Source organism: Cupressus sempervirens, chromosome 10 (genome assembly GCF_028749045.1).
Source record: "Cupressus sempervirens isolate cs-2001-9-10 chromosome 10, ASM2874904v1, whole genome shotgun sequence".
Classification (NCBI taxonomy): Eukaryota; Viridiplantae; Streptophyta; class Pinopsida; order Cupressales; family Cupressaceae; genus Cupressus; species Cupressus sempervirens.
In genome coordinates, this window is record NC_143127.1 from 979,256,213 (window position 1) to 979,268,942 (window position 12,730).

The 12,730-nt window shown below is 32.7% G+C and overlaps 1 protein-coding gene across 1 annotated transcript in view; it reads left to right on the top strand.

Moving 5' to 3' along the window:
• The window catches only part of LOC149537249 (serine/threonine-protein kinase BSK1-2-like), a 30,500-nt gene extending 19,575 nt beyond the window's left edge, over positions 1–10,925 (top strand). Inside the window, exon 2 of the mRNA XM_089805470.1 lies at positions 10,266–10,925. Coding sequence (XP_089661596.1) covers positions 10,266–10,394 — 129 coding nt within the window. The 3' untranslated portion in view covers positions 10,395–10,925. The remainder of the gene's footprint in view (positions 1–10,265) is intronic.
• Positions 10,926–12,730: the final 1,805 nt, after the last annotated feature.

Sequence of the window (12,730 nt, forward strand, 5' to 3'; positions counted from 1 at the left end):
ATCAATATGTAATATGGTTTCAGTCAATCTGTATATTGAATATGATTAATATTCAACACTTGCGTAATTGCACCTTACACCTTTTGATGTTTATTATATAATAATGGTAATAGGTATTTTTGACTTGTAAGCTACTAATAATAATTTGCAAATCGACCTACAACACAATTGTTGTCGAGAAAATCTATATTGTAGCCGATGGGTAGAATTGTATCCAAACAGGCGCATGACAGTTGAGTCACCCCTTCGGGAAGGTATATGTACACCGTTCGGAATGGACTTTGGATCAGAAGGAGAATCGTAATCATCAATGTAATCAATCATATCGAATATTGTAGTATCTTCTGTATACATGCGAATAATAAAAGGAATACTTTTGTGTTACATGTTCTTGTCTATTGTCTGAATGCATTAATAAACTGTTTACCCTGTACGGTAAACAACAATGATACTTGTAAGCCACCGATGTCACTGTCTATTGTTTCACGGATAACAATAGAAATCCTTTTTGTTGATCTGCTTTTTATATATATCCTTGAAGTAACTAGCATGTATATTGAATATTATTAATCTTCAACACTTGTGTAATTGCACCTTACACCTTTTGATGTTTATTATATAATAACGATAATAGGTATCTTTGATTTGTAAGCCACCGATAATAATCTGCAAATCGACCTACAACGCAATGATGCTTTTAAGCTATGGATGTCGCTGTCTATTATTTCACCGATAACAATCGAAACCTTTTTTATTGATCTACTTTGTATATATATCCTTGAAGTAACTGGCATGAACTCTATTATGTAATAAGTGTGTGAGAGGAGTTGGGGGGCAAGTACTATGGGGACGTGACCTCTACGTGCATCCCTACATTCAATCGACACACCAATTACTAACAAGGTTGGGTGGATACAATCACGATGCTTTAATATCAACCATGCTCAATCAACGTGGGTTCAACGCACATCCCTTTGCCACCTGAGGTCCACATGGCATGACATTCGTACATTGAATATTTGATCACAAGCAGAACAAAGAAAACATCCGTTCGACTTAGCTATCCAACGAGGAGATGATCGGGTGAGCATTTAATCAATTAACATCTCACACATAGGCAAGCCCCTTATAATGTACCCAAGCCTATCTCTTATGTCATAGAGAATAGTGCTGGAAACTATGTATAGTTTAATTATTATAGGTATAGTGTATATATCATTTATTAAATATTATAAATATAAATATAAATAAATAAATAAATAAATAAATAAATATATATATATATATATATATATATATATATATATATATATATATATATATATATATATACATACACAACATAATAAACTATATATTCATCTAATTAAATCGATCATATTGAATCATCATCCGATGAAAGCTATATCATTAGCACTCCCTCTTAGCTAGGGAGGATGATATTGAGATGATTCAAACACAAAAGAATGTCATAAATTACCTCAATTGAGAGGATATCTCTAATCAAAAGTTTTCTACCATTTGATATCACATTTGATATCAAGAGCATTGGCCTCCTAGGATATCAATATTCGATATCAAATTTTTTTTATATCACATCTGATATCATGAGCATTAGTCTCCCAGAGTATCAATGATGTTAACCAAATACTCTTTGAGTAATGGCCTTCCAAAATGTTGAGATGAAAGATATTCACCAAGTACTGTGAGTAATGGCTTTCTAGAACATCAAGTCGCATGATATTCACCAAGTGCTCTGTGTAATGGTCTTCTAGAACATCAATTTGCATAACATTCATGATGTAGTCAAAAAATGTTTACAAGGTATGAGCATACCCATTCTTGTAATGCTTATTATAAATATCCACCATGCAAAGTATAATCTATCATGATCTTTATAGACATCGTAATATTAAGTTATTGTAAGATGCCACCTTTCATTAACTTTTGCTAATACAAGTAATGATCATTTGGAAGTCGTCACTTCCCCATGATGTACATAGGGGTAGGCCCATTAAAATCACATGGTCACGGGGTATATTCATGAATCACACTCCTCTTGACTACTACAATATATTTAATATTTATCATTGAAGAATCCATCTCAACATGGTTTACTCCCTCTGAATCAATATGACCGAGATCATTGACAGTTGACTGAATCATATCCTCTATCTCCACCCTCTCTTTCAAGGTCGCCTCTAATGAAATGTCAGGCTCCTTCTGAATTTTTCTACCTTTTCCTACAATAACATTCTTTGAGGAAAAGATCAAGGCACGTAGCTCTTATAGTATGTATAGAAATATACACAAATAAATGTGATTTTAAATTTTGATTTATATGAAAATATATTACAATAATTTGGTATTTTGAGACTCCATCTTAGAAATTGTTACCAAGGCAAATTTACTTTAAAAACATTTCATATTTATTTTGCAATTTTGATGACGATGGTAAGCAAATAGAGAACTCCCTCTCAATCCAATATTTCATGTGTGATGAAAATTGAAGTTTCTCTAGAATGGACATCTTTTTGAATCTATATTCGAATTGGTGATTGGCAAAGGATGCTTGATGTTTCAGTCTATCAGGATATTAAAATGCCGAGTGACCATAGTTGTCACATCTAAAACACTATATTTTAGAGTAATCTATCTGTTTCCTTTTCCCTTTTATTTTAGGTTTCTTCCTTTTATCAACTTGGTTTGTGAGAATTTGAATATCACCTTCAGTAGAAGCATCATCTTGAGACATTAGCATGCATTCCTCTTGTAGGCAGTCAGCCTTTTTGGTTGAGCAAGTTAGGAAGCTTGGATCGAGCTTATATTCCCTGTCTAAAAATTTTCCATGATGGTGGTAGTCCTTTCAGTGCTATCATGGTTAATTCTGTCATCATATATGTGACCAATTTGTAGAGATTTGGTTCCTTAGTTTTGTTATCCTTGCAAAATATGAAGCAATGGATTCTCCTTTATTCATTTTAAGGTTGGAGAGTTTGTCTTTCAATGTGAGAATATTGGTAGTATTGTTTATCTCAAACATTTCTCTAAGTGTTTTTAACGTTTCATGTGCTGTGTCTAGTTTTGTAATAACGGGAAGTAGATGATCCTTCATCTCGTCCACTAGTAATTTCATAGCTCTAGTGTTGTTTTTTCCCATTTATTCAATTCGTCACTCCCTTTGGTTGGTGGATCTGATTTTTCCATAAACTGTTTTAAATCATGCTTCTTTAAGATCAACATTATGCAAAATTTCCAAGCTGCAAAACTTGAGTCACCTTGAGTTTGTCTTTTAGTCTCATACCATTCACCATTTTGATAGATAAGGAATTTTGAGTGCACTGGATAAATAAATCTGATCAGGATCATCTCTTAGACCTACTTTGATACCATGTTGAAAATGAATGATCAGATTTATTTTAATTTAAAACTAAATTCTTAAGTTGTCGTATTAGATTTATATGTCTATATATATATATATATATGGTCACAAAATATGTTTTCAATCAATATGTATATTGAATATGATTAATATTTAACACAAATAACACATGCAACTGCACCTTACACCTTTTGATGTTTATTATATAATAATGGTAATAGGTATCTTTGAATTGTAAGCCACTGATAATAATCTGCAAATCAATCTACTACACAATGATACTTGTAAGCCACCAACGTCACAGTTTACTGTTTCACCAATAACAATAGAAACCCTTTTTGTTGTCTATTATATAACTAGCTTATATATACTTCTATATATATTACGTCGAGAGTAATCGTTCGCAAGGCGCCTATTTTTATTTAATCCCAAAGTTATTTTAATCTAAGTTGGGATTAATGAAAATAAAAATAGGCTAAAAAATATTCAACAAGACACCTATGCAGAAACCAACTAGTTCTAGGCGCAATTATTTATAGGAATTATTTGTGCCTTAAAAGGATTGTCATACCATATTTACTTGGTTTGGAATCCATTAGTGGGGTGTTGATTCATTCGAATGTCTAATGCTTGCCTAGCACAGCTAGCAGTTATTCTGTATGCTTCTGTTTTCCCTCAGTTGTCATTGAAGCCATTGGAGTTTACAAAAAGCTTTCCTGATGCAGGAGCATCCAGAGGTATAAGGGCAATCCTGTGTCACCCAAAAAATGTACTTAGACTTAGTTTTTGTTTCATGTCTTCTCATTTTTGGATACCCATTTGGGTCAAATAAAGGTTGCAACTCTCACAGTTCAACTATCAGTGTGCTAGAAAATCTCGAAAAAATAGGAGCATGCAATTTGGCCATCATTTTGGTGACCTAGAAAGTGTGAATTGGCTAGATGAATGGAATTGTGATTTAGAGCATTCCAGAAAAAGAATCAGGTCAAAAGGCCCCACGGTTTGAAAGTTATTGCAATTTTTTGGGTTTTGGAGACCTCCTAAGAATGCTTCAATGTCAGGTTAGGGGCATTAAATGACCTAAAAAAGGGTCAAAAAATGGGGGACAAGCAAAGCTTGTCCATAGGGCTATAGAGCGCTTCGAGAGCTTTCCAAAAATGTAAATGGTTCGTCAATCGGAGCTACGGTTCAAAAGTTATGCCTCCCGAAAGTTCAGTTACTGTTTCTGGATTCCTCTAGATTTGCACCGACTTCTATTGCAGCTTCCAGAACCTTCTATTTGGTCGGTGGGTGCCTACTAGCACTTTCTAGAATGTACTCCTAGTACTTAACCCTCTGGGGTCTATTTAAGGAGATTTTTGGCATTGTAAAAGGCAGTTTGGAGTGCAGTTTGAGAGGAGGTACTGAAAGGAGAAATTATCTCCAGATTTATGCTATTGTAAGCCCTTAGGGCATGTTTTGAAGATTATTTTCTCTGTACTGTTTGTACTAGCTTATTTTCTCAGTCAATATAATTTTCCCCTTTTCTGTTGTGTCCATTCTATTCTTGGGTTGTGTCCCCATCATTTCCTCCATTTGAGTTTTAGTTTCTTAAGAACATATCTCATTCTAAAAATTTGAGTGATTTTAATATGAATGCTCATGATTTTTGAGTCAATTTTCCTTTCCTTGACCTATTTGAACCATCTTGACTATTAGTGTGATAAGGTTATATTAATGTTCATCTACTTCAATGGTCAAGGGATCATACTGGAATTTCTATTTTTAAATCTATTTCCTTTGAATGCCTTTTGTTTGTGATGTTTTTTTAAATTTCCGCAATGTTAGTACTTGCCTGACATTGTTATTAACTTTGCATTGAGTTAACATTGCATTGTGTTTTTTCGTATTTTGTTTTTTCAATTGATTTTGCATTGTTATTTCCACGGCATTAGGTTTGTTCTAAGGTCAATGTTTAATTGTTTGCACTTTTATTATTTTTTAATATTTTTATAATTATAATTATTATATTGTAATTATGTTATAGTAGTTCTATATCTTTATTAATATACTTTAAAAAAACTTATTACTTATCAATAGTTATATTATAATATTTTATTAATTATGTTTTAGAGAGAGAGTTTTCATAGAATGTTGTTTGATGGTTAACACATAGTAATGAGGCTTTGGGATATTAATAGAGTGGATTTTTTATGTTTTGAGACTACTATTATAATGTTTTATTGAAACTTATAATGTTGTTCTACTACCACTCTCTTATAAAAATAACCTAGAAAATGTTTCGAACCATGTCCCCTGCCATGTCCCCTGCCATCTCCCCTCCCTATCCTGAATGACCATGGAACATAGTGTATGTTACATGTTGTAAAGGTGAAAAGTGAAGCAACGGAAAGGCTCTCAATTACTTCACATTTTGTCAAGGGAGTTGTGACCTTATAACACAAAGGGGAACTAAGGGGATAGATTCTTTCAAGTCCAACTTTGAGGTTATTAGATTCATGTAGATTAATGCAATCCAAATGATGAAGGAGCACTAATGCAAACAAAGATTTAATGGTTATAGAATTAGAGAAAGAATGCAAGATCTTTAAAACCCTAATTGTAGAAATTGCAAGTGATTTGCAATTAAAGACAATAGATTTTAGAAGGTAAATTTACTGAAATGAATGAAACAAATAAAAGACTAACCTTAAAAGGTGAACGGAAAATTGGACTTATAGTTTTTGGCTTCCGTATTGTTTTTGATAGCAAACAAACCATCTTTTGGACAAGAAACTTTGAGATATGCAAAATGTAGAAATTGTTCAACTACAAGATAAAGATGACTTTTAGGGACGGGGAAGAAATGCGTCCCTTTCGACGACAAAGATTATTTTTTGGGACAAGGAATAAATGCCTCCCACCCCTTCTGTGTCCAATCATGAAATTGGTTTCAAATCTCTAGTATTTGACGAAATTGGTATCCAAATCTATACTTTGTTCTGCTTTCCAAAACTTGTAACTTGCAAGAAAAATGTTTTTGTTTTGTTGATAGGGGGTTTGCCTTGGTCAAACCCCAGTTTAGGAATTCACCTTGAAATTGAATTCGAAATAGTAATTGCGAAGCTGGAAATGTATAGCAAATGAACAAATTAACCTTACAAGAGTAGGATTTCTCAATCGAATGCAATGAACTCACTTTACCAAGTTGATTAGGTTAAGAGGATGTGAATGTGCTCTTGAATCAAATCAGATGTAGAAGAATGGTGAATGTTGAAACCCTCTCTTGATGACAAGCTCCACTATTACCATTGGAGGAAGCTAGATCTTGAAAGGTTGTGGTATGAGCATGGAAGATTGATGATGAAACCCCCAAATGAATTGCTTTGAAGCTCCTTGAAAACATCTTGAATGCAAGAAATCTCCTTTCCAATGGGTTGCAAAAGGATCTCCTTGAATGCTCTTGAAGATGGTTTGAACCCTTGATTTCTTGAAGGCTTGAAATTGCATGAGCACAAGTATGCTATCAATCATGGATTATGGATTTTCGAAATAAAGAGGGAAGGCCTCCTTTTATACCAAATCTTGAGTGTATACTTGAGAGAGCTGATCCAGAAAAGTATTTTTGATTCCTTTCCACCACGGATCCAGTCACATTAATAGAAATATTTACTATGGATTGACTCAGAGAAGACTTGAATCTCAACATGTATTGGAGAACCTATGGATTAGTTCTGGAGGCACCCAACCTACTGTGTAAAGGGCCCCTACTCTCTATGGGCTGTTGAGACCAAAGTGGAAAACAAGTGCGTAACACATGGGAATCTGCTGAATAGTTGAGCCCATTCTTGAGTTCCATTAACCTTTCATATCCTCGCACCATAGAAGTAATAGCAGCAATCATTCCTAAATTCATACAAGAAGATAGAAACTTTTCTAAAAACTTATTAAAATATTTAAAACAAATATATCCCATCTTTTTAAAATAAGTCTAAATCATTTTGTATTTTTATAAAAAATATTATAAACTAGAATACTACATTTACACATAATAAATTTTTGTGCTTATTAATATTTTAGAATGTCATATATACAAATTTTTAAAGATAATAGTATATTTGTAGCCTTTTTGTTGGAAACAATTCTTCAAATTGTATATTGCCATTGATGTTACACAATGTCAGTATTAACCAAGTAGTCGGGCAATGAAGAACTTGCAGTATGAACCAAGCATATTCAGTATCAACCAAGTAGTCAGGCAATGAAGAGTATTCAGTGTTAACCAAGCAGTCAGGCAATGGAAGATATCCAACTTCCAGTATTAACCAAGTGGTCGGGCATCAGATGACTTCCAGTATTAACCGAGTGGTCGGGCATCAAAGGACTTCCAGTATTGATCGAGTGACAACAAATTACACTTGTTAATTATTTAACTAATTGAGGTCAACTTGTTAGATGTTTAATCATTATTTGAAAAGGTATTCAATCTGACTTGACAAAGCTTATGATATATAAGAGAGATCAAGAAGTCTAATGTAAAATGTGAGATATGTATGATGTGGAATAAGATGGATATGTGATTGAAGAAAAAGGAAGAGCAGGAAAGTGTGGAAGATAAGCTGCAAAGGATATTTTGATCAGTATGGATCTAGAGGTCAAGCCAAAATAGAGATCTGAATTTGTAAAAGAAGTTGCTTCATAAATTAGGTCAAATTCGTGTTACCTTCTAACCATTGTAGCAGTGAAGAAATCTCTTAACATAATTCACTTAATAGTCAGACTGTAAATCCTTTAACAAGGTGACATTCAAGATTGAAGTGTTTGAAGACCTCTAACTAGGCCACTCCTAATAGGGTGATCTAAATCCTCTAACAAGGTCATACTTAATAGTATGTATTGTAACCTTTAACAAAGTTGGTGCAATATCCTCTCTAAATAAAGATTTAAGATTAAATCATAAATTATATCCATATTTATTTACTAAGTAAATGGTCAATAAAAGATATATATAAACTATTACTCAATATATAAGATCATCCAAGTCGCTAAATAAAAACATTTATAATAAAATTTCCTTGCCACTTTAAATAAAAGGAAACATAATAAGTACAAATCATTCTAAACCATTTTTCAGCCCACTTTATAACTAAACACCATATTAAAAGATGGGCTTCCAAACACGTCGAATGATGATAGGGCACGACCTATCTTGGTGTGTTGGTACTATAATGCCAATCGAGGATATAAGTAGCAGATCAAAAAGTAGAGAGGAGATATCACCATCGAATAGAAAATAAGGAAAATAAATGCATAATAAAAGGAGGGCAAGCAAGATATAACCCCACCAATGGGCAAAAGGGAAATAATTTCCCAATGAAGAAGAAACTATTTAAAGGGAAAACTATATGGAAGGATTTCCATTCAATTGGTAATATCCATGGCTATTAGAATTGTGCCCCAATTTTAAAGAATCTAACATACAAGGTTATCCTACGTGGATTTAGAAGGAATTATACAAATAATATAAGGAGTAAAGTATTAATGCTAAAAAAACCGAAATTCTTGGGGGGGGCTTAATTTGACCATAGAGGAGTAAAAGGGGTGTTAAGGAGTACATAATTAATGCCAAAAATCAAGCTATATATTGTATATTGATGGTAATATTAATAATATTATATATTTAGATAAATAATACTAATATTGAGTATTCATATGAATAAAGTTGAATCTTTATGTTATTTTTTAAAAATGGGATTACTATTATTAATTACAATATTATTATTAGCATTAGGGATGATTTTTTTTTGTAATATTATTATCTTGTATTTGAGAGGAGAATCAAGGATGTAATTAAGGAGAGGCTGGAGTAAATTCCAACCAATTGGATGTATCCCAATAGAAGGTGGGGGTCAATGTTCTATAAATCTTTGTGAAACGGACTTGGATTTGTAAACATTGAGGGAACACCTATTGAGGATTGGTGTCTAAGCAACTTGATTACAGCTGAAGTCTCCTCCTTAAATATAAAAATAATTTCTAACAATAGCATTATCTAACTTTTTGACTAAATAATTATCAATTATGAATATCCCAAAAAGTGGACATTACAGTTGGCTCCTAACAAGGCTCACTTCAGAAGAGTGAAAATATTGTAACTAGTTACATGGTGGTTTTCCCAAATTAGGTTTCCATGTTAAATCGTGGTGTCATCTGTGTTAATGTTATTTGCTCTATGCTTTATGTTTCTTCAAGTAAGTTACTAAAGTTAAAACAGATTAATTTTCATAAGACTGCTTTGTTAACCAAGTTACAGGAAGTTCTTAGTTTTAACCGAGCTGGATAAAGAATTGCATTATCAGTGAAAAATTTGATTTGACATTTGGGGACAAGGAATTGTTTTGTGGTAATTGACTTACCCCTCCCCTCTAGTTACTCTCTTCATTTCCAACACTTTTCACTTGTATTGTATTGGAATTTGACTTAATGTTTGTGTACTTCAATGCTCAAAAGATCACGACGCAATTCTGTTTTAAGCTTATTTTTGTGACATTTCCTTGTTTTAGCCTTTTGGCTTGTATTTTCTCCCAAGAAGAAAGCTCTACGAATGTCACCTCAATCCTTGTGCAAAGGTTACAAGTAGCTGTTGGGTTTTAGAAAGAAAAATTCCATAACTAACTGTTGAAATAAATGAACTGTAATAACAACCATTTGACGCTAGGTGTATGTAGTAGAACACAGACATGAATATCAATATTCTAAAGATAAAGACATTTTGGCAACTTTTACTCATATGAACAAGTTTTGATGAGCATTTCTTGAATAGATAGCTCGTAAACTTTAATTGAAGGGATGGTTTTGCATCTACAATTTATGAATATATTTGACATTTTTTTTTGGGATACAGGTCATAGATTCTCACCTTTTGGAGTCACCGACAGTTCATGCAAGACAGAGTCTAGCATATCTTTACTGTGGTCTGCCAGAGCCAGCTCTTCTAGATGCAATGAAAGCACATTGGTTAAAACATGATTGACCCACTGCATTTTACTTGCAAGCTGCTGCCCTCATCAAACTTGGAATGCAGGACGATGTAGCTGATATGTTGGAGGAGGGTGTTGCTTTAGAGAAGAGAAGAAGGAATCTTAAATAAGTTGGCTCTTGACATGAAATGATGACAATATACTTATTTTGTGGGATGCTTATCTATAAACAAGAGATCAGAAATGATGTATGTTTCATTTCTCGATGTAACAGCACCAGCCCCAATTTATAGCTTAGTCATCCATACAAAATTATTGTAAATAACTATCCAATTCTCAGAAGTCAAAAAACTGTCAAGAAAGTAAAAGAAAAAGTCATTATATGGTCTGTCAAATATGTTGTTTTTCTATGTAACTATGCTATGCCAATGTGTCACAGCTTTGAGGGATGTACTACATCAGAAGTAGACATTGCACACTTACTATAGCAGGAAAAACCAAGCTACATGTTTGCTATATTATCGATTGCCTTCTATTGCTTCAGAAAAGATTTCTGTCGTTTATAAAAATCTCTGTTTTATGAATTCCAACTATATAGTTATTTTGCTACATAAATACTTTCATTATGATGTCCCACTCGTATTCTTTTGTGCAAGTAAGTAATTACGTTCTTGCATAGTTAGCATTTTTGTATAACTTATTGTCTGCAGTGTTTTGACGTAAATTTCTCTCAAAGAACCAAAATAATGTAATCATTTTCTTCTCTTGTTGAAACCATGGAATAACGTGCTGGCTGTATTTTGAGTGACTTTTAATTTTTTTGATCAGAACAATACCAAGTGAATTGTGATTCAAATCTAGTTACCTCTTCTCTATTGTTCTCTATTCAGATATAAAATAAAAGTGTGAACCTGCTAAAATCCTACACGTAAAAGCAGCTAAATAAAGAAAATAAAATCCCCCAAAAAATATTTGCTTCATTGAAACTGTAAGATACTAGCCTCCATGTTCTTTGAAGTTTATATACTACGTTAAAGAAGTATTTCCTCAAAAAGGACTGAACTACTATATCTGACCCAAACCAATCTTATCAAATCCATGGAAACAAGGATAATTTAAGTGGAAAGCTATTGCATTTAGCCTAGTAAATTATAGACAGTTCTAAGATTAATGCGAGATTTCTGAGCTATCTTAGTATTAGAAATAATGAATATCAAATTATTAATCGCCTTATCATTGTCATTGTGCAAAGATGAGTCGAATCGATCAAGGTTGAATTTATGGCTGCAAATTTGTCTCAAAGCTACAAACATGTCCTATATGATCTACATATAAGTTTTCATTCATGCCTTACCATAATATCTTGTCAGTCAATTCAATTTTTTGTTTAATTATGGAAAAATGAAAATTTATAATCTTTTTCTGTTCTTGTGTGTAGCTATTTTTGAACAAATAAAAATAAGCTGTGGAAAAAGATGGGGCTAGAAATAATCATTAGCTGCTTATTGAAAAAAGCGACCCATGTCATCACCATTGTTTTCTCCTTCCTTTTATTTGGCTACAATTTAGTTCTCAAAATTATTTGCAATAGAACTAATTAAAAATTTGTTGTATAGTAATATTTGAAATGCTGCTAAAAATTAAGTAGCAAACATTCTGATCCATAGGGCTACCAGCGCCACAAAAAAATGAGCAATCGCTTCTTGCAAAATTAAGCTAATCAGCAGCATGGGGGCCTGCTCTAATGGGAAAATTTGCTTTGCTCTTCTTGGATATCACGGGACATTTCTCTAAATTGAACGATGGTAACAATAACATTAATCTACAATTACAAAAGTATTTGAGAATGATGATAAATGGTTGATCTTCCAGGTGTGATTGATCTTCAATTACAAAAGTGCTTGAATGTTACCAGGGTGTAAGCATGTGAATGTGAGGGGCTCATGCATAGAAATGTGTTCAAGGTTGGTGGATAATGCATGCAAGGGGCTTTGCTCAAAACTATACTATTTCTAATATTCTTATGTATTCAAATATTTAAAATAAATACAATAAATTGAAACCAATACATATATACACTTCAATATTATATGTTGCTTGCACTTTAAAATACATGTGAATCATAGAATGATCATGCATTTAGAGATATGTAGTGATAATAAACACGCCTCCAAAGTTATCACCATGAATTCCTTATGAAGCAATAGAATCTGATGTGTTTTCCCTTTAGGCATGTATTCTCCATGGGAGGAGTCTCTATTTGTACAAGTAACCATTTACATATATAAATATAAGAATATTAGTGATAAGACATGTCTCCATCTAAGCAAATATTCACGCAATTATACACAGATCTAATCATATAAGCATTTTAAATAAAATAGTAAAT